The following is a 23,325-nucleotide window of genomic DNA, read 5'->3' as shown; positions in this document are numbered from 1 at the left end:
CTGGAGTCTGGTGGGGCTCACATCCACTCCTCCTTATGTTTCTTACCCAAGTATTTAGTTCTAAATAAAACCCTCCTTTAACCCATTATACGTGCTCGCCTATCTGTACATACTACACTGAGCAAGACACAATTGTGATGCTGTGATACACGCATGTTATTTATTGCTCCAACGTTAACGAGATGGTTTAATGCTACAGGCTTGTGTTTGTAGGCAAGCTAACACAGTTGGTTATGACTATTAGTTGTGGAAACTTTCTTTTTTTTGCAAAGTCACATCTGCTTTGGCCGACGTAGTCGAGTAGTGGCGACTCCTGTAGCAACAAACACATTCTGCCAGCAAGCAGGGGGACTGAAGACCCACTGCAGGACTAGCTGACTCAGAGAACTGTTATGATCCAAAGGTTTTATTCTGTAGGCATTTCAGATTGTCGGGCTTGTCAGGAGATTGGCGTATTGTGCCCCCACCCAGGGTATCCATGAATGGAGAAGCGAACAGGATGGGAAAGTGATATGATATGATGAGATATGATAATATATGATATGATATGATATGATATGATAGTTTATTTATATAGCGCCTATACACAATGTGTTTCAAAGCGCTTCAAGGTAAGGAAGGGAACAAGGGAAAATACAATGACATTCTTACAGGCCATGAGCAGCAAGGATGTGAAATTAACTATCGTACTCGACCTGACGACATTTCAGATAGTGCAAGAGCTAAGACATAGATAAGGAATAGAGGGGGAGAGTGGGAAGGAAATGGAAACAGACAGACGTCTACCGTACTAGGCCTAACAACATTTCTGGTAGAGCCGGAGAAAAACGAAAGGTGAGGGAGAGGGGTGAACAAAGGTAGGGGAGTAACAAAACAAGCGACCATCATACTATGCCTGACGACATTTCAGATAGTGCTGGAGGGGGAGTGGGGAAGAAAAAACCAGTAAGGGGAGGGAGGAGGAGACATACGAGGTTGCTATCATTCTAGGTCCAGGGACAATTCTGATAGAGTAAGTGCATAGAAGAAAGTAAGGGGAGGAGATGGAAAAAGGGAGAAGGGAAAGGAGGAGAGAACAGAGAGTTAGCAGTAAAAAGAGTGGCGAAGCAAGAGGGGAGAGTGAATACAATTGCAGAAATCACTAGTAACACATAATGTTGCAAGCCAGGATACAAGATGAAGATGGGAACAGCATGATTCAGGGCCACCATGAGTACAAGATGCAAAGGAAGTCCAGCATGAGAGTTGAGAAAGGGTGACGCACCGTGAATGAATGAAGTCCATAAAAGTCAAATCCAGCATTGGCCACAAGACGGAGATGGTGAAACCAGAATTTATCAGGACAGATTCCTGCAGAAGTAGGCTTGAGGTGGGTGAGTGGGGAGCAGGCTAGAAGAATCAAGAAAACAGGCAACACCTGTGTGCGAGAAAGTGCATGAAATGCAACAGATGTACAAATAGGGAGATTTGGAAAAGGAATGTTTTGTGATAGCTTGGGTGTGTCTGGATCTATTACAATGGAACAAAGAATGGGATTGCAGGACGGTATGTGTTAATCATGCCTGGAATCAAAAGGATAGTCTATGTGAAGCAGTTTAGAGGAATAATAGAAAGTTAATAAAACAGTGTGTTTGGCTGCGTGATGGGCTTGGGATATGCTCCAACCGCACAGTTAAATCATGGTGGCGTTTTGACCCAGGATTACTGTTGAATGATTCCACAGGGCAAACTCCCAAAGAGTAATTTGGGATTGACAAGCCATGGACCAGATGTATAGAATGTGAAATAAATGTGAATGTTTTGGGAGGAAACAACTAGTATTACGGGCTTCTATCGATAGGTGGACACATTCTGGAAAATGTTCTAAGCCTGGCACTCAGAAAGAGAGGCCATTCTTTTATATTCTGATAATATATTGTCCGGGAGTACAGTCGGTGCACAGCTCAGGGTTCCTGTGCAGGGTGCTGTATGTGTTACATGTTTGTTGCCGTAAGGCTATGACACGCTAGTTGGTTGTACAGTTCTTGATGCCACAGTAAGGCCACTTCACATGATGGAGGATCAGAAACAACTGCTGAGGCTATGGTATGGTGCTGCATGTGTTTGCCTCTGTTACCGGGGATATATAGTTGGTGCGCGTGGGTTGCAGTTCCGGAAACACTCAAGAGTCCTAGGAGTCCCAATGATACTTTCAAGGTTCCTGGTAGTTTCTTGGCTTTCCCTTCTGTAACCCGCCCAACCTCTCCTTGCCACATCACATGGAATGTGAGGATGATATTGCAGAGTTGTCCCCAGTTACAGATACACAGTAGATCATACAGAAAGTAGCATGTCAGACACAGCAGAAGTGGCACAGGATATTTAAAGTACATTTTAAACCCCAACAGGATTTGAATCTTGCATGAATCGTCTGTTTTTTAATATGCTATCTTGAGATGAATTTGAAGATCAGCACTTACTCTTGTCCAGTCCATTAGTGCTTACAAAACACCCAGCTGTGTAACCCTGGACATCCTGAGATGATGCAGATAGCCGGACATGGCAGAAGAGCACGCATTTTTGTTAGTTTTTTAATGTATGTGCCTGGGTGTTTTATATGGGCAGAGATCCACATAGTAGTGCAGGTGTACACACAGTATTGAGCACTGTTCAGAGCATCCAATCCAAATGGCAGTAGACAAGTCAGTGATTGCCAGGGTTTCACTCGCATCATCTCTGATGCCACCCAGCACCCATTGCTGGGAAACACCTAGTTGCTGATATCTTCCTATTTGCAATATTCTTGATTTGCTGTTTGGATGGCATTCATTATTCTCATTTACAAATTGGGCATTTTCTGGTAAGGAATATCTGGTGGTCGAGTGAAGGGACCGACGTGGATCTGGAACAGTAAATAGCCTTAGCCTAAGGTTGATAGGACTTTTTGCGCACTGAGAATGCCAAATAGCACCAATACATCGCGGCCACCCTTGATTAGTATTAAGGTTGTGCTAATCAAGGTTACATGATTTAAATAATCTGGAAATTCAGTGATTGATTGATTGTTTATTTATTATGCTCTTAAACACAAGTGTTTCAAAGCAGAACCATGCAAGGGAGGGGACGACATAGGGAAAGACAGACAAACAATCTTACTAGGCATGGTACATTCAGATTTTGAAGGTGAACATAAAGGGCAGTGCGTGGTGAGGGGGGTAGTTGGGACCAAGTGCACCCAGTCCCATCAGAACATTGGTTAAGTGCAGAGAAATACCACTGTCATGGGTCGTAACCGAAGTGCAGTATTGCTGCGGCAAGTGCAAGGCCCAGAGGCCAGTACAGGAGACTGGTGAGGAGTGCTCGGGACCTGTGAGGCTCTGGAGGTACACCATGCAGCCATTCAGTGAACTGAGCAGAAGTAGAAGGGAGAGTGCAAGAGAGCCGAAAGAGGTTGTTAGCAGGGGAGAGGGAGAGGGAAGGAGGAGGAGGTGAAGAGGAAGGTCTCGAGGGATATCCAGAACTTAAGGAGATCCGGTTCAAGACGGAGAGAGGCAGGGAGGCTGTTCCTGTCATGCCTGCGCCATGGGCGCACACATTGGCAACCATCATGGACTATTTGTTATTCATTTATCTTCAGAATACTCTTGGAACAACCCCTTTTCACACTTTGGTCCTTAATTCCCATTTGCGTGACTTTGGTGCTTTCTTATTTAACTCAACTAACTACATGTACCACAATGCACCTTGCTACAGCTATCAATTTCTGGCCATTCCCATTCGTCAGCATTGGAACCACAATCCCCAGAAGCCCTAGGGATCAGGGCTGCTTCCACCATCTCAGGACCAGAGAGGGAGGAGTCAGATTGTATTCAGGTGTGCTGCTCCAGGTGCTGCCAATTAGCCTGCCTCAGTACAGGGCAGGGCGGTATTTAAGCAGCTGCCTGCAGGGGCTCAGTCTCTTGCATCAAGAGTCTCCCAGCCCCTTTTTTGCCTTGAGCCACGATTTGTATGCTGTTCCTGCTTTTGATCCAGTGCCCTTTCTGGGCTCCCTGCCTTGCAGCCTGCTTCACTCCGCTGCCTACAGCCCTTGTCCTCTGGGCTCCCTGCCTTGCAGCCTGCTTCCCTCCGCTGCCTACATCCCTTGTCCTCTGGGCTCCCTGCCTTGCAGCCTGCTTCACTCCGCTGCCTACAGCCCTTGTCCTCCTGGCTCCCTGCCTTGCAGCCTGCTTCCCTCTGCTGCCTACAGCCCTTGTCCTCTGGGCTCCCTGCCTTGCAGTCTGCTTCCCTCCACTGCCTACAGCCCTTCTCCTCTGGGCTCCCTGCCTTGCAGCCTGCTTCACTCCGCTGCCTACAGCCCTTGTCCTCTGGTCTCCCTGTCTTGCAGCCCTGCTCCTTTGGGCTCGATCCTTGCTGCCCTGCTCTTCTGAACTATGTCTGCCGCCTACTACCTCTCTCTGCCCTGTTCCTCTGAGCTCCCTCCCTTGCAGCCTATTACAGTCCTCTACAGTCCACAACAGTTTACCTGCACCTTGTGCCATCCGTTACTGCAGCCCTGCTTCCCTGTTTGCAGCCCCCCTGTTTCCTGGCTGCTTCTCCCTTGCTCTCTTCCTTGTTTGCTACCCCCTGTTCTAGATCCCTGTCCTTCTCTTCCTTGAGTCCTCTGTCCTTCGCTTAGGTTACCCATTTCAGTTAAACTGCCTTTCTTTCATTTCCTTCTGCTAGATTGCTCATTGACTTCCTTTTCCCTGGATATTTCTCTTCTTGTCTTCTCTTATGTCTTATGTAGATCCCTTTGTACAGAGTATGACTGTTGGTTTCCGGCAGGCAACCTCTGCCCCTTCCCTTGTCCCGTTTTCAGTGTAACAGACACCCACAGCTGTTGTTCCCAGCTATGAGCATACAGCGTGGGCCTCTGTAATAGCAATCTGTGCAGAAGGCTGGAGTTTCCTAAGGTCCGTGGAACACTCTTTCCCATTTCTGCATACACCCCGAGAGGGAATCCAGTTTGTTTGTACCTTTGTATTTCCTGCTACAGTTGCCTACTCTTCTTTCTTGTTGAGCTTCCTACTGTGTGTGTGCTTATTTGTCACCTTACATCAGCACAGCCACCCAAACTCTATCTGTGGCCCTGTGCCACTCTTGACAGAGTGCTATACCTGACAGTTCCAGTGGGAGGCACCTGCAGTGGATAGGGATATCCCACCAAGTCTCTGCTTGGCGAAGCGGCTCACCCGCAGAGAGTTGGAGGAAGACGAGCGGAGGGCTCGGGACGGTGAGTATTTATTAAGAGAACGTTGCAGATAGAAAGGGCCCAGGCCCCAGAAAGCCTTGTGGACAATGCAAAGGGTCTTGAACGTAATCCTTGCAGCCACGGGGAGCCAGTTAAGGGATTTCAGCACCAGAGAGATGCAGTCCCTGGGCTGAGGCCACGGATAAGTCTTGCGGTTCAGTTCTGGATGAGTTGAAGAGGGCGGAGGGTAGAAGAGGGAAGATTGGTGAAAGAGGCTGTTGCAGTAGTCCAGCCTAGAGCAGACACAGGCTCTGGAGACGGTTAGCCTCTGGGGGAAGGTGAGAAAATGTAGAATACCTCTGAGAAGGTGCAGCTGGTAGTGGGACTTTTTTGAGATGTCCACGATATGAGACGAGAAGGAGAGAGTGGATTCTAAGATGACCTGTGGATGTTTTGCCTCGCTGGTAGTTGAAGGTGCAGGGCCAAGGAAGGCTGGCTAGGGAGTACGAGGGAAGGCAGGAGCAGGGGTCCCGATGGATCAATCTTGCTGGCATTGAGGCAGAGGTCGTTTGCAGTACACCACAACTGAACTGCGAACAAACAGTCAGGTGTGAGTGGGAGAGAGGAGGAGGCCGAGGGTACCTTGAAGGAGGGTTGGGTGTCATCTGTGTAACACTGAAAGTTGGAGGTGAAGGTGGCTATCATACGGGCCGGTGGGGGGGCATATAGCCATGGAAAACCCAGGGGGATAGGTTAGATCCCTGAGGGACACCACGCGTAGAGAGAGAGAGAGTGATAGGGGAGAGTAAGGACCCCAATTCCGCCTGGGATGGGCGGTCGGGAGAAAGGAGGTTATGAGATATGATAGGTTATTTATAACGCGCTTTATACCCAGAGGTTTCTAAGCACGGACCCGGGATCGAGCCTTTGCTGCTCTGTGTCGTCTTGCTTCCAAGGCGAGCACGTTGCCCTTGACCTATCCTCCCGAGACAAGAGGGGAGTAAGAGGGAAGGCAGGAGCAGGGGTTAGCCATGCAAGGGCCTGATCAATGACGCCCAGCCAGGGTATCATGGAGACGTGCAATCAGTGTTGTGGTGCACTGTATCGAAGGTAGAGTAGAGGTCGAGTAGAATGAGGACAGAGGGAGAGTTAGAATCAAGAATTGAGAGCAGATCTTCACGGGTGTTCAGAAGAGCAGTTTCCATGCCTCTGGCTGCTCTAAAGCCAGACTGGTGGTCATGGAAGCAGACAACAGATTCAGTATGGAGGGTAAGCTGAGAAATAGCCACCTTCTCAAGGAGTTTGTCCAGGAAAGGAGTGAAAGAGATCGGGCGATAGATTGCCGGAATGGAAGGGTCAGCAGAAGGTTTTTTGAGGAGAGGGTGCACAAAGGAGTGCTTAAGAGCACTGAGGAAAATACGAGTGGCGAAGGAGAGGTTGCAGTGGTCGGCCAAGGCTAGAGCAAGAGAGTCAAGGTTGTCCTTGATGGTTTTGGAGGGACAAGGGTCCACTTGTATGGAGGAGGCTTTCATAGACCGGATTTGTCTAGTGACCGCCTCAGGTGTAACAGGGGAGAGGGAAGAGCCAAGAAGGGGAGGGGTGGGGGAGGCCAAGGGTGGTACAAGAGATGTTGGTGCATGGGGTGGTGAGGAAGAGAGAGGGGATAGGATATCCTGTGTTTTTTAGGTGAAATGTGCTCCCAGGGCTGAGCAAAAGGCCTGGGTGGGTGCAAAGGTGCACAAGGCTGTGATTGGGTTGGCAAGTTCCTTGCAGACTTTGAAAAGTCTGGCTGTGTTGTTGGATGCAGCAGAGTTGCAGCCTTGAATAAAGACTCTTTTCTTGGATCGGATGCAGAGTCTATACTGCCTTTGTAGGAGGCGGCAGGCCAATTTGTCAGAGGGTGTGCCCGAAGAATCCCATTTCCATTCAGCTGCCCTACATTTGCGTTTAAGGGCAGCCAGTTCGGAGTCGTGCCAAGAGTTGCACTTTTTGTTAGGCTTCAGTCGAACACTCATGACAGGGGCAAGAATATCAAGAGTGTTGAAAACAGAGAGGTTAAAGTTAGAGAGGGCTGTGTCAGGCTGGGAATCAGCCACAGGAGTTGAAGAAGCAGAGTAAGTGGAGACAAAGGCAGCTACTGACACCCTTTTCATGGGTCGAGTGACATTGTAGATGGGAGGCAGTGCCCGACTTATCGATGCAAGCGGGAAGAGAGCCTCAAATGAGAAGAGAGGAGGGAGTGATCAGTCCAGGAGTGAGGAGTAGTGAGAGGGATAGATAGAGGGATGTCAGTAGAGATGAGAGCATCCAGGGTGTGGCTAGCAATGTGCATTGGGCCGGAGGGTAAGATGGACAGACAGAGAGAGTCGCAAAGATTGCGGAAGGGTCCTCAGAAATCAGGTGCGTGGAGATGGATGTTGAGATCGCCCAGTAGGATTAGTTGGGAAGAGGAGGAGAGGAGGTAAGTTCTCACATTCTGAAAGGAAGAGGGAGGGCTGACCAGGTGGCCGATAGGTGGCCACCAGGAGTGAAGAGCTAGGAGAGAGGGAGAGCCTGCAGACCAGGCACTCAAATGATGAGTAGGCCTTAGTGGGAATGATAGACACAGGTATCCACTCAGGGAAGATCATTGCTTCTCCCCCCACCTGGTCTGTTTGGGCTAGTCAGAGAGAGTATCTTGTAGCCTTCACAGAGAAGTGTATCAAAACTTGTGACTGTGCTATCCTTGAACCAGGTTTCAGTGAGGACAAGAACATCAAGATCCAGGAGTTCAAGGAGGTTGCAGATGTCAGAGGAGTGTTTGACAGCTGTGAAAGACTTACGGGGGGAGCAGGGGACAGTGTTCCCCCCCATAAGTGGTGAGAGTGCCTGAGGGACAGAGGTAGAAGGGGGCAGAAGGGTCAAGGGGGCCTGTGGGAGAGGGGCCATAGGGGGGCAAGATACAGTGTTAGTGAGTGGCAGGTTTACCAAAGAGGAGGAGGCTGGCGAGGTTGTCACTATGTGGGGTGATGGCAGGAGGGCTGTGACGAGGAAATAAGGGTGGTTAGGCAAGGGAGCAAGGGTGAGCACAGCTGGTAAGGGCTCCAGGGATGCCGAAAGTGCTGATGTAGAAGGAGAAGGCAGGTTGATAAGGCGGAGGAGGAGCCTAGCAAAGAGTAGAAGGTTGAGTTGAGGACCCTGTACCATGATGGTACCATTGCAGGAGACATTAATGATGACCCTGAGGTGGGGAGGAGGGCAAGGAGAACCTCCCAGCTGGTGCCACCATTAATGGGTGAGGAAGAGACCGTAGAGATAAGAGGATCATATGGAGAGTCCATAGGTCGGGTGAGGGAACAAAAAAGAGGATGTCGGTGAGTCTCTCTGGCAGAGGCAGTGACATAGGTGTCTGCAATAGGAAGGCGTGGGTTAGAGCCTAATATGTCTTTCTTGAGTTTCTTCCTGCTGGACCTAGTAAGGGGTGAAGGATAAGTGATAGAGAAGCAGTTAGAGAAAATAAGAGAGATAGAGAGCACCATAGTAAACTGGTGAGAGTGAGGTACACTTAACCAGGCTGAGGCAACAGGGGCGCAGGGAGAGAGCTGGATATGGGAGCAGGTAAAAGAGAATAACACAATATGAGATGCCGAGGGTGAGGGAACAGTTAGTAGACTAGACAGAGCCAGAGAGGCTGGGCATTGTCAGTGCATTTTCATGAACAGCAGGTTGTGCACACAGTTAGGTTCAATTTAAAACCACAGCCAGGTAATCAGAATGTGCACACCGCTAAATTCAACTCTAGGCAGTAGCAGGACAGTCAGGGTGTGCACACAGCATAAAATGAATCTAAACAGCAGAAAGATCTAGGATGAGCACACGGCTAAATTCAACTTTAGGCAGTAGCAGGACAATCAGGGTGTGCACACGGCTGCAAAACGATTTTCACTTTTCCTTTTGGGCAACAGGTATATAAGCCGGATAGTACAGGATGTAGCAGTGTAGATAAAAAACAGGCGTAAAAGGGAGTAAAAGATTTGTGCTTTGGAGCAAGGGAGAAGAAAGTGTCTTCTGAGGATAGTTAATTGGGATAGTCATGAGAGGCTCGAAGTCGGAGGGTGATGACAGGCAGCATGTGAAAGGTCACACTTACGTGATTGCTGCGTGGGGGAGACCACATAGCCCGAGAGCAGCAGGATAGGGTTCCCAGAGGCCAAGGTCATGATGAAGGTTGGTAGGAGTGGTGAGCCCCAAACGCCTAGCCAGGATCGAGCAGGAACAGACAGGGCCTTACTTTGAGGGTCTTGATAGTGGGGGCCGACTAACGCCTGCTGGTGCCTCCTGGTTGGTGTAATAGGCCACGGTCTGCCCAATCAGGGGAAGGCAGCAGGCACCACGGCAACAAGCACAACACACTGCAGTGGCCATCTTCCACATAGCAATGATTTGTAGCAGTAGAAAACCCACCCACACACAGCCACACTTAGAAGTCCGGCGGAATCAATTCAGGTTAACGTGCAAATGCTGCAAACATTAGAATGCAGAAGATCAAAAGCTTCCACAGCCCATCAGGGCTTACCTTCTTATGTGCGATGTAGAGCGCTGCTCCCCAGCTGCCAGGATGATGTGGGGGGTGAGAGGTGGGTGATAGCAGTACCCAGAGCTGGCGACCAGCCTTCTCTGCTGATGAGGAGGTACAGGAACATACAGGGCCTTACTGTGAGGGCCTTCATAGTGGGGGCTGGCTAACACCTGTGGTTGCCTCCTTGTTGGTGAATGGCCACGGTCTGTCCAATCAGAGGAAGGCAACAAGCACAATGCATGCTGTGGGGATGGCCATTTTAAAAGTACTTTTCAATTTGATTTTCTTTTTCTTTTTTCTTCCACATAGCAATGATTTGTAGCAGTAGAAAACCCACCCACACACAGCCACACTTAGCGAATATTAGAATGAAGAAGACCAAAAGCTTCCAAAGCCCATCAGGGCTTACCTTCTTATGCGAGATGTAGAACGCTGCTCCCCAGCTTCCAGGATGGTGGTGGGCGGGGGGTGATAGCAGCACCCAGAGCTGACGACCACCTTAAGAGAATCATGTCCGCTTTCCTATGGCCATGACGCATCCATTCATGACGAATGCATACGCCCTCACTGACAGTGGTGTCATGGATTTTTGGTTTTGAAGGCAGCATTTAATGCTTGTCTATATGTTTTGATGACTTATGGATGATGTGTGCTTATGTGGACGTGGGAGTCTTAGGACTGCCAAATAGATATGGGGATCATGGGTATATTGAATTTTTAAATCTATGTTTGCTGCTTTTATAGATGTTGGATTCTCATATGGGTGTTTGTTGGCATATGGATATTGGGTGTTCCCATGATTGTTGGGTACTCTCATGGCGATTTGGAGCATTTATGCATGCAAAGTCTTCATATCCTCGGTTCTGCTGTTTGCCTTTTTTTCTCTCCTGGCACAGTGCCCATATTCATCCGCTTATATGGTGTCTCTTCCAGTATGCCTTGCCCCACTTGCGGAAGACTAAAGGGAATGTCGTTAACATCTCCAGCCTTGTGGGACTCATCGGCCAAAACAATGCCATTCCATATGTTGCCACCAAGGTAGGGGGAGAGATTGGCACGAAAATGGGATGTATACTTTCCTGCATTTTGTCTTTCTTTTTTTAAAGTTACTTTTGTAAACAAAAGGACAAGTCATATTCACAATAGTATTTTCCTCAAATATTCTTAAAATGTTTTCATTGATTTTAATGTTTAATTTTAGCCATTCCAAACTCAATAATATGTTGTCTTTTTCCATTGATAATCACAGGGAGTTTTAATCTGAGCCAGTCACATTTACACTGTGCTTTTTGATGTATGCTTTCTATATGGAATGGTTATAGGCTTTCACCCCACCCTTAACCCATTTAGGATGGTATGGTTCTTGTACTTTCCATGTTCTGAAAATAGAATGTCTTGCAAAAGTAGTTATTATAAAGGCAAAAACATTTTTGCCTGAAATCACAAACCCTAAAAGCATAAGAGAGATGACAAACCTTAAGAAAGCTGCGAGAATGCGTACACTAATGACACGTAGCTGTAACGGGTACCAGAGTTCCATCTTTTTTCTTAGCTCGAAGGTTGAAACAAATTTGTGTGTAAATAACAAAACTGACAGGGTTAAAGAAGATTCAAAGTTTCTTTAAACAGTGACGTACTAAAAGCATTCACTCAATTGATTGATGATGAACATGGAATTGAAATGCAGTGTTCACACAATTTTGGATCGTCCATTTTATACAATCTTCTAGTAGGGGGTGTGTACCAATCAGGTTGTGATTGAGCTGACCAAAGGAATGGTGTGGGTGATAGGCATCCAGAGTAAGAAGAGGATTCAGGAACTTGTGTAGCAGACCCCAACATCACAAGCATAAAGTATAGTCATACATATTGTCACAAGGCCCAGTGGGATACACCACAAGCCAGACACAACTGTATTGTCTTGACGGTTCTTTAGTAGGGGTATCTTACAGAGGTAAATCAAATTAACTCTCTTAGGTTCAAGAATGTGCACAAAATAACTCAACCTGTGTCAGGATAGTAGTTCACTAGGAAGTGGTCAGATTTTGGGGTTAACTCATCTGCAAGTCTCTCTCGGGGAGGTTCAGAAGTGTTCAAAGGGAAAGTTCTTCGGTTTTTGTTAAGCCTGTCTCCTGGCTCCTTCCGGGTTACTTAACGTAATGAAGCAGATGCAGTAAATGGGTGCAGGTTCAGCAACCAAACATAAAGAACTCCAAACAAAAGCATCTCATGATTTCTCTCTCTGTCCCCGTCAGTCTCAGGTTTCCAGCAAAGTCCTTGCCTCTTTTATTCATGGCTTTCTTGGTGATGTTCTTGTGCAGCTGGGGGAAGCCTCCTCCTTCTCAGTATCAAGTATGAAATGGAACATGATGGTAGTTCTATAGTGGGAGCAAGAAAAGGGGGTTTGAGCAGGCACCGCTATGTTTGTTTACACTTCGTATAACTGTTTGTTTATTTAAACATGCGGTTAATGGCGTCACCAAGTGAACCAGTATACACTATACTGGGGTAAAGGAAAAACTGTAGTAATGTCTGATGAGAAAAAACTTCCATCAGACCTTGGGTCGACAATTGTAGTGAAAACTACTGATAAATGTTGAGTTTATATCATGAAGATAAACAAATCATAAATAGCTGTATGATTAGGATACCATCCAGAAAAAGATATCCCATACAGCTCCTTTTGTCAGTGACTTTTTTAATTAGCAAAATTCGTTCATTTAGGAGAAGCAGAAAGAATATGCCAATGCATTTCGGACCCACACTTGGTCCTTCATCAGGGCGAATTCTATAGTACAAAAAAGAAACATAAGCAAGAAAGATAAACAATGTAAAGTACTCACACAAACCCATCGTGTTGAAATCAAGATGTTCCCGTACTAAATAGAGTAAATCGGGATAGTTATTAAATACCTGCAGATGTATCCGTCCTTGCACTGTTCATCAGTGATATTTTCATTATCATAAAACAAAATAGCGCCTTTGCCTCTAGAGTTGATATGTATCCAGCAGTATCATGTTAATTACCGCATAAAGTCTCACAGAGACTAATCAAAAGGAACTTCCCGTCTGTAAAACATTAAAACAGAGCCATGTAGGCAAAATAATTTGCTAGCTGCCCAGCTTAGATTTGTGTAAGTTATAATATTTCATTTCACATCATTACAGTTGAAATGCACATATCGCGCATACCTGATCGTGCGTGTTGGTGTATGCAAAACTCGTATGGGAATGTGTGCTACTATTCCTGTTTCATGTGCTGCCTATATGAAGCCATCCACCGCTCCGTTACATTTTCAATCCAACAGTCCTATCTGAAAAAGCATACAATTCGTGTGATACTTAATTATCTGCATATGAGGCTAGCTACACGGAAATATGATCTAGTTCGTGTTCTTCTTACCTCATAGAGTGTTATGCTTTCCTTTGTTGTAATTGATAACAGCGGTTATCATTCTCAGTGGGGCTTTTCCAACGGATTTTATCGACTCAAATACGTATGTAACTGTTCCCTGTACGAGACCAGGGCATTTTTGTACCCGCCTGCCGGATATAGAAAACTCAGTTTCAGTAATGACGCCCGATTCCTTGCTGTGAGTGACAATGTGAACATAATTATACATATAACGACGACGTACCTCAAGTCACTATAATAGTTTAAAGAGTGCAACTCGCCGCAGTCTTTATTCAGCCGTGGACTGTTGAGGGTGAGCACGAACGTTGCCATGGAAACTTTCTTGTACTAGACGCTACATGATCACGTAACCTTACGTTTGTGTCGCTGGTTGTCATAGTGACAAGACTCCATTAGTGTGCTGACATTACGTTTGTGATACCGGTTGCCGTAGCGGCAAGCCTCCATTAGTGTACGGCGGTTCTCTCTTTCTAAAAGCACTAAACCTGTGTCAATGTGTGCTCAAGCACTAGAAAGCATTCACGCAAGTTAAACTAACTCCGTTAACGGATACACCCTTGCATCCAAAAAAATATCTAGGACAATAAATTGAAGAGACTAAAGAGATACAGGCCGGTTTGTGGCCAATGAAAAGCTTAATCCAATAGTTAAAAAAAGTGAAAGCACCGGACATTAGTCTCACTGCTACATGAGATTAGATGATGATCAAAATATTACTGAGGAGATGCCAACCGTCATGATGTGTGTATGCAATATCTGTGTAGTTGTAAATGCCACCGACTTGCTGTCGGCCCAAGAGTGACTTGTTCAAAAAAGATCAAATAAGCAGATAATCGACATCTTACACACCCTACATTATCAGCTTATATGGGTAGTATATCTCAACCATTATTATCTGTGTAGTTGTAAATGCCACCGACTTGCTGTCGGCCCAAGAGTGTCTTGTTCAAAAAAGATAAAATAAACAGATAATTGACATCTTACACGCCCTACATTATCACCTTATACGGGTAGTATAACTCAACCATCATTGTTTAAATGCAAAGTGACTATGTTTAACAGATTATCAGCAATGTAAATTCAGTGCTGATCCATAAGTAGGCACAGTGACTTGTTTTTTTTTTGGAATATCAACCATCTGTGTCCTGCGCTAAAAGCAACGTGGCTGCTGGTCAGTGGAGTAACGGAGTGAATTTCCCCCTACTCCGGTAAGTACAAGAAGGTTTTGGGGCTCAGAGAGACCCACACTCCACTTGAGGTTGAGCGCCACAAAGGTAAATGACAGACACACACAAGTGTCGCCGAAACACGTGTCTCATATAGGGCACTTACCTTATTCAAATACACCTCACAAAAATTGCAACAAACTTGTGTGTTTGTCATTTACCTTTGTGGCGCTCAACCTCAAGTGGAGTGTGGGTCTCTCTGAGCCCCAAAACCTTCTCATCCATAAGTAACTAGATCACACAAAAGAGCATTAGGTAGTATACATCTTACCAGTGCTTCATTGTTCACTCTTACAGGAGCAATAATATATCAACATGCTGATGTCGCTCTCATGTCTCTACTCCACTCATGGCATTTAATCTGGCATGACTCCAGCCAGCAGAACTACATTGTGAACATACTTACTGCAATAATAGCATTTGTAGTTGGACCATCATGTTAACTGGGACAAAGCAAAACGAATTAATAATGTCTTTCATATGAAGCAATGCAGATTCAATTCTTCATTCAACCCCCGAGGCGAAAGCCGTGTCCAGTCTTTCCAATGTGCTTCACGTTGTTCTAATCTTTTTTTTTTTTTGAAAATATTTTTATTTTATTTTGAAGTCAAACACACTACAACTGTTTCAAAGCATAGCATAGTTCAACACATTTTCATTAGAACTCCCCAACTCTCCCCCCCCCCCTTAAACTAGAGCCTGTTCTCACGTGTCATTTACAGGAGCATCATTGGGTAGCACAGTACTTGGACAGTCATCATCCGGGTCCTCTGTACCGTTGTTACCCTGATGAGAGTTTGCCATAGAGGCCACCAATTGCCGCCAGGCCAGCAAGGGCCCTACTTCCTCCTCGCCCCCCCACCCAGTGACCGCTTCAAACCAGACTACAGATTCAGCTTCCGCCCACCTCAAGAGGTCCGCCCACCATAGCTCCACCCTAGGTCTGTGGGCTGCCTTCCAGCCCATGGCAATCCTGCGCTTGGCCAAAACACAAGCCAGGTCCTTCATCTTGCTTATGTGTTTTGAATGTCGGGGTCTAGGAAAAAGCCCAAGCATGCATGACCAGGCCGATTCCACATCCAGCACCACCCCCCCACCAGCCAGCTTCGTCTTAACCTCGTCCCAAAATCTGTGCACTTCCGGGCAAGCCCAGAACATGTGTAGCAGTCCCGCATTCACCTCCCCACACCTGGGGTATAGCTGCGTAGCTGGTCCGCCAAACTTTGCAATCTTCCTGGGAGTTAAATAAGCCCTGTGGGTATCATACAATTGAAGCTGTTGGAATCTCGCGTTCCGGGACACCTTTTTATGGTACCTCTGGGCCCATTCCCATTGCCCGTCTGTCATGGGTCCTCCCACCTCTTCCTCCCAATCTTGTCTCAATTGAAGCAACTCTTTCCCTGCCCTTACTCGCAGGAGCTCGTATATCCTCGATATTTCGTGCCCGCCCTCCGATACATCATACATAGTTTCCAGGGAGGCGTCAGGGTCTTCCGCTAGCACTGTCTCGGGCCATCTTTCTCTAGTCTTTTTCACAAGCCTAGTGTAGGTTATATATTGGCCACCATGTAGCCCTGTCTCTTCCTGCAACCTCTGAAAGTCCAATGCCTCCCCTTCCTGCCATATGTCCCCAAGAGTGGCCAGGCCTACCTGTTCCCAGTATCTACGGACCGATTCAAGTAGTTGAGAGTCGCTCCCGCACAGCGCTGCCAAAGGGGCCTGCTGGGAGTACGGCTCCGAATCCCCCCCCAATCTTCCATGTCCTGTGCCAGATCTCCCAGCCCAGCCTCAGTAGCCGCCCCCTGCCCACCAGTTTGTCTCTGCACAACCACACCACTTCCATCAGAAAGTATGGGGCTGAGTCTCCACGCAGAAGCCTAGCTTCTGCCGAGTCTTCAGCCGAAAGCCACCTAGCCAGGTACTGCAGCTGCCCCGCCAGGCAGCTGCAGTACCTGGCTCAAAATTAGGCAGGCCTATCCCACCCCTGTCACATGGGTTCTGGAGCTTCCACAGAGCAACCCTATTCCTAGAGCTGCCCCACACGAAACCCCTACACACGCTGTGAAGTTTCGCGAATAGGCTCCTAGGTATAAAAAACGGGACATTCAAGAAAAAGTGCAAGAGTCTAGGCAGGACCACCATCTTGAGCAAGGCCGCCCTCCCCATCATGGTCAGGGGCAATCTAGACCAAAATACCATGCTGTTCTTGATTCCCTCTATTGCCTTTTCCGTGTTATGCTTGTGTTCTGCCACGACCTTGTGGTAAATATTTATTCCCAAATACCTAAACGTCACGGGCTGCCATGGTATTGGCAGGACGGGCAGCCTCTGTACCGGGACATTCCTGTATCTGCCCAAAGGAAACAAACTAGACTTTCTATGGTTCACCGATATGCCCGAAAGGGTGGCGTACCGTTCTATTACCTCCAGCACATACTGCAGGTTTTCTTCTGGATAACGCAAATAAAGGACCATATCATCCGCATATAGTGATATCAGGTGCCCTCCACTGACAGTGCTTATGCCCACCTCCCCATATTGTTGTCGCAGGCATATTGCCAGCGGCTCTAATGCCAGTATATATAGCATGGGTGACCAGGGGCATCCCTGTCGGGTCCCCCTGCAAAGTTGCCATGTATCTGAGATTGTGGACCCTGTCTTGACTCTCGCCATCGGGGTGCTGTAAAACAACTGGACCCATCTGAGGTATCCAGGTCCCACTCCGTACCCCTTCAGGGCCGCTTTCAGCCAGGGCCATCGTACCGAGTCGAAGGCCTTGACCGCGTCTAATGACACTATAGCCAACTTGCCCGTGTCATCCTCAGTTTAGTCAATGAAATGGTGTAGCCTCCTGTGGTTATCGGTGATGTTCCTGCCTGGAACATATTCCGTCTGATCTGGGTGTATCAGTTTCCCAATCACCTTCTTCAGTCTGTTGGCCAGCACAGCCGTAAGTATTTTGCTGTCCTGGTTAAGCATGGACAACGGTCTGTAAGACCCGCACTCCACGGCTGTCTTGCCTGGTTTCAGGAGTGGGATGATCACAGCCTTGCGGAGGGGCAATGGGAGTTCCCCCTGCTCATAGGCCTTGTTGAAAGGGGCAAGCAGTGGCTGAAGCAACTCTTGCTTGTATGTTTTGTAGAACTCACTAGGCAGCCCATCCGAACCAGGCGCCTTGCAAGTGGGCAAATTCTGAATCACTACCTCCAGCTCATCTGAGGTGATGGGTGCGTCTAACTCCGCGCGTTCTAGGTCATCCAGGGTGGGCAGTTCTATGTCCTCCAATGTGTCCAGTATGTCTTGACACATATCCTCCCCTGTGTCCTCATACAAGTGTCTATAAAACTTAAGGAACTCCTCATTTACCTCTTTCTGAGTGTTGCATATGCAACCTCTCTCATCCTTGATTTCACTGATCACCGAGCGGGGGGGTCTCACTCTTATACAGCCAGGCCAGCAGTCTGCCCGGCTTGTCGCCCCCTGCGTGTATCCTCTCCGTATATTTCCTGTAATTGAGTCTGCATAGCCTATCCCAGAGTGCGCTGCAGGACAACTGTAGCTCCTTTACTTTGGTTCTGTTATCAAGAGCGGTGCTCTCGCAACGCGTGAGATCTTCTTGCTCCCTTTCCGCCTCTTGAAGTTCCCTTTCAATACCCCCCTGTAGCCCCTTAGCTTGGGAAATGGCTACCCCGCGCACCACCACCTTAAACGCTTCCCACAGTGTGCCCACAGAGCTGACGCTTCCCGTGTTTATATCAAAGTATTCTTCGATGGCATCCCTCAGGCCCTCCCGAAACCCCTCGTCCTGCAGAGCCTCGGTCCTGAGTCTCCATGTAGGGATCCGCGGTCTCGGGGGCTGGTGTCTCCAGTCCACCACCAAGGGCGAGTGGTCAGATAGTACTCGGGCCTTGTATTCCGCTCCCTCTATGTCTCTCACTATCTCGGCTGTCAAAAACATGTAGTCCAACCTTGTGTGCAAGTAATGTGGTGCCGCGAAGTGTGAATACTGCCTATCCATTGGATGCAGCCTTCTCCACGCATCCTCTAGGCCTAGGTCTTTCAGCAAGGTACCCAGCGCTTTGGCCGCCGGTGCCGTTTTCCCTACCCTGTCCTTGGACCTGTCCATTCTGGGATTCACGGTACAGTTAAAGTCCCCCCCCACACTACCGTGACCCCTGCAAGGGGGCCAAGTTTACTGTAGAGGGTCCTAAACTAAGCCGCTGTGTCGTTATTGGGGGCATACAAATTTATTGTATGCACTTCCCTGTTTTCCAGGAGGCACCATTCTACCTTCCGGTCCACCGTAGAATCAAGCACCCGAAACGGCACATGAGGCACCACCCAAGTAATGACCCCTCTGGCGTACGCCGAGTACGCCGCCCCCACAACGTTGCCCTTCCATTTTCTCCTGACCACCTCCAGCCTTTCCCTAGTAAGGTGGGTCTCCTGCAGCAGGGCTATGTCTACACACATCCTCTTTAAGTACAGCATCACTTTATTACGTTTCAGGTAGCTGTTAAGGCCCCGTACATTCCAGGTCACAATTCTGAGATTACCCGATGCCATCTGGTCGGACTATTCCCATCCCTTCCCATAATGCTCCCCGTGCTGGTTCGTTTCCTGGCTCTCTCCCTTCTATTCACAAACAACACCCCCTGACCCCCCAAACTTCACACCACTGCACACAACTCCCCCCCAACCCTCTCCCCGCCAACCCCCAACAATAGCCCAGCTCCATCCCTGGATCTCAGGCCTACCCACTTCTGGACCTGTCTCGTATCCGAGGACAAGGACCCCGCAGGGTGTCACCTATCTAACAGTGACCTAACTAAGTGTACTACTATTGGGTACAGAGGGTGCTCCCCAGGAGCTCCCAGTCATCTATTTAGGAGAAGTGCATTCAACAGGACCCGCCGGCAGATACCACGACTTCCTCCCCACAAGCACAATATCGTACTATATTCCAGTCCCAATGTCGTAACTATGGCCTCACGGGTGCCTCTGCAGTGTGCTACTTATCTCCAGCCGCTTTTGTCTGGGCATCCGATTCCTGAGGTCGACCCTGCATATCCAGCCACTCCATCGCTTCGGTCGGCGTCTCAAAGAAGAGGGATCTATTCTTATAAAACACCTTTAACCTAGCGGGGTAGAGCAACATGTAGCAATGGCCTGCTTCTCTAAGCCTCCTTTTCACAGTTCCAAAGTTCATTCGACTCCGCTGTACGAGCAGCGTATAGTCCGGATACGCCATTATTTTCGCTGACCCCCTTTCTATCGTTTCTCCTTTTCGGAAAAATTCGAGGATCTTTTCACGGTCATGATAGTTCAAGATCTTCGCGACCAACGGCCGCGGGGGGGCTCCTGGGGCTGGTCCCCCGATCAGGGCCCTATGCGCCCTTTCAACCGCGAACCCCTGGGTCAGCTCCCCACCTGTAATCTCCTGCAAGAGCATGGTTTCAACGTATTCCGTGGGGTTCGATCCTTCCATTCCCTCCGGGACACCCACTATGCGAATGTTGTTGCGCCTGGCGCACCCCTCTGCCTGCTCTGCTCTGTCCACCAGATTGCCCACTCGTTGCACGAGGGCATGAAGCTCCTTAGCATGTGCATTGCACGCCTCGGTGGTCGGGGCCAACTCCTTCTCCAGTTCCTCAGTGCGCTCCGCGATCGTTCGCACGTCCTGACGCAACAGGTCCACCTCTTCTCGGACCGCTCTGATCTTAAGGTCTAGGCCCTCCTGCAGCTCTTTCATGTCCAGGCCCAACTTCGTCTCCCAAGCCACCTTCAAGTCAGCAATCACTGGCAGCACCTCCTGGATAGTACCCGGTGGGTCCGTCGCCGCCTCAGGGGCTTCTTTGCTCTTGCCCCCTTCCGCGCCCGGGGGCGACCTAGCGTAGGCCTCCATCGTGGGCTGCTTGATCCGGGGTCGCACCATCTTGGAGGACATCCTGCTGTGTCGGTTGGGCACACGTGCCCAGCTGTGTTTCCGGCGCCGCGACCCCTTCACAGCAAGGCTCCGCTAAACTCGGGTTCGCTCTGCTGGCACGCCACGAACCAGGGCCTCCTCAGTGGGAGCCCGCACTTATGTTCTTGCCACCGGCCAGAGACGCATGCGACGTGTCCCTCTGGTTGGGCTCGCCCCCGCTCCGGCCGGCTTTGTCTTCCTCAGCTCCACGGACCATTTATGGCCCTTTGTCCACGGGCGGCCCTCTTGGGTGCTGCCCTTCCACTGCGCGACCGCCACCTTCTTCGAAGTCTAGTTCTGTGGATATGCAGTCTCGCTGGCAGGGAGGGCACTCACCATGTGCCCCCCACTTTCATGCACCCTTGGATGCACCGTGGGCTCGAAAGTCCGCCGAAAACCATCACTTCTTCCCAGGATCAAAATCGGATCATCGGGAGCTCCTCCAAGGAGCGTCCTCTCACGTAGCCATCAAGCCACGCCCCCCCACGTTGTTCTAATCTTTTAGTAGCGCTGGTTCTGATATTCGCCATTTGTACTACTTCAAGGATTTGGAATCGCATTTCTGCAATCTGATGTTTGGCTTGATTGAAATGTCTGGCAACTGGTGAGTGTTGATTGTTAGTCCTGACATTCGATTTGTGTTCATTCCATCTCACACGTGCTTTTCTGCCAATCTGTCCGATTTAGAGTAGACCACATGGGCACTTGATACAATATATAACACCTTCTGACATGCAAGTAGAGTAGTCCTTGATTTTTATCTTCTCTCCAGTTCTGGGGTGTGTAACTGTGTTCCATTTTATGATATTATTGCAGTTGCTGCACGACATACATGGAAAAGTGCCATGTTTTTTTTACATGAATTTCTTGTTCATTTTGGGTTTAGTTTTAACCAACAGGTCCCTCAAGTTGCTGCTCAGTTGATTGGCAAAAACTGGTCTTTCTTGAAAGAAATTCTGAAATGTATCATCACTAGTCAACATCGGCCAGTGTTTAAGAATTATCTTTTTGATTTTGGATGACTGCACACTATATTTACTGACAAAGACCAGTGGATTCTCTTTGCTGTTTGATTCTTCGTCTTTAATAAATGGATTCTTTCTTGTGTGTCAGCCTTTTCAACGGCACGGAGAAGTTCTTCTTCTTTAAAACCTCTTGCTTTAAACTTGTTGAGCAGTTCTATAGTGGGGTCACACTAAAGCACGCCTTAACCTAAGGCTCAGAGCCTCAGAAAGCCAAGGGACCACCCTAATTTCTTTACATGGTCCTCTCTAGGCCTCCCACCACCTCCCTCTCCTGGGACCTCCTTCTTTATCCTCCCAATCCAAATTCCCTATTCCTCTCTTCCCTCCTTGCTGTTCCACCATAAGCCCATACCTAGAAGTGTCTTTCCGAAAGTCTAACCCTAATCCTTCTTCTGTTCTCACTCCTGATGTACCTTCTTGTTGTTCTACCGCATGCTTGTTCTTCCACTCACCTAACTCACAAGCCCCGTAAATGTGGAATATGTAGTTCCCTTATTCTCCTTCTTTCCAACTCTTTACCTAGCTCTTCTCTTTGCCTCTTCCTCACCTCTCCTTTTCACCATCTCCACCTCAAATACCTCTCTCATAGACCACTCAAGTGCCTTTTTCTTCGCTACCTCTTGCTTGGCTCTTGCCACCATCTTCCTCGCTTCTTATCACCTCCTCCTCGACTTCTGTCTCTTCTCTGGGGATCCTCTCATCCCTTCCCCCTAAACATCTCTTGCCACCTTCTCCTTGACTTCTCTCACCACCTTCTCTGTGACTCCTCTTGTCCCCTTTTCATTAGCCTCTCTTACCGCTCCCTTCTTAACTCTTCCCCCTGCTTAAATCCTTTTATTTCCTCTAGCGTTGTCTACATTTAGTGCCAAGTTTGCTACTCATCCTCTATCGCTCCTTGACCTCCTGGGTTACTCGCTCCCCAGGCTCATGCGTCTTTCCCTTCCACAGTTTCCTACGTCTCTTTCCCCAACCTACAGGGCCTTTCATTCCCCAGTCCAGCAGGTCTGTCTTTCCCTAGTAGCCTGGGTCTTGCTCTCCTCAATAACCTGGATATAACTCTTGCTACACCTGTGTCTCCTTTCCAACCTCATTCCTTACCCTAACCTACTGGGTCCTTCAATTCCCAGGCTCCTGCCTCCTGCTCCTTAGGCTCTCATCTCCAGATGTCCCTAAATTAACTTTCTCCAAATTCTAACACTTTTCCTCCAAAAGCCCCACCTTTCCTAGGACACCGTCTCTGCCTTACAGCATCCACCTTGCCTACGGGGGCTCAAGTGTGTAGGTTTGGTGTGACAAATTTATGATTGGTGGTGCTCTGTGCCTGCGTGGGTCCTTCCCTGCTTGTCACACCCAAAACTTGCCCCTAATGAGGGGTCTACCAGCATTAGAATCCTTTGATGTGTTTGAGTCCATGCTAACTCCTTAGCATAGGCAATTCTCATGGCCCAGGGTTGCTCTTGGCCATGCCACATACTTGTCTGTGGACCGAATCATCTTTACATCAGTCGCTTATCTTAGAGTGAGAGTTTGTGCGAATGTGATTGATAGGTTCTTTAATTGTGAGGAGGATTGCACACTCCTTGCTGGTTCTCAGTTACTCATTTTAACTGACGTGCACAGGTGTCCCACCACGAGTGTGGGCTCACTGATGCCTGCTCTTTCTCTACTTGCTCGCTGCAGTTTGGTGACAGGCTCTACAATGGTTAATTGAGATGGGTTTGATGTCCCCACTCTCGTACCTGCCTTCTCCTCTCTTCTCCCTATCCTTTCTCACACTTCTATCCCTTCTGTGCCACCTCAAATTGTGTTCTACCTCTCCTCCCTGCCCCACATTTCTCTTATCATTTCTCCACTCTCTCTTACCACCCACTATCTCCCTGTCCATTTTTCCTCTATCCTCGATCCTCTCCTCCCTTGACGCATATCA

The 23,325-nt window shown here is 48.4% G+C and overlaps 1 protein-coding gene across 3 annotated transcripts in view; it reads left to right on the top strand.

Moving 5' to 3' along the window:
* HSD17B14 (hydroxysteroid 17-beta dehydrogenase 14) overlaps nucleotides 1-23,325 on the top strand; it is a 228,854-nt gene that overhangs the window by 143,199 nt on the left and 62,330 nt on the right. For all 3 annotated transcript variants that reach the window (XM_069637075.1, XM_069637065.1, XM_069637058.1), the window contains one exon: nucleotides 10,701-10,805. In XM_069637075.1, the coding sequence (XP_069493176.1) occupies nucleotides 10,701-10,805 (105 nt within the window). The remainder of the gene's footprint in view (nucleotides 1-10,700; nucleotides 10,806-23,325) is intronic.

The sequence above is a fragment of the Ambystoma mexicanum genome, chromosome 1q, assembly GCF_040938575.1.
Source record: "Ambystoma mexicanum isolate Mex_15411 chromosome 1q, UKY_AmexF1_1, whole genome shotgun sequence".
Taxonomy (NCBI): Eukaryota; Metazoa; Chordata; class Amphibia; order Caudata; family Ambystomatidae; genus Ambystoma; species Ambystoma mexicanum.
This window is presented reverse-complemented; position numbering and strand designations above follow the sequence as displayed.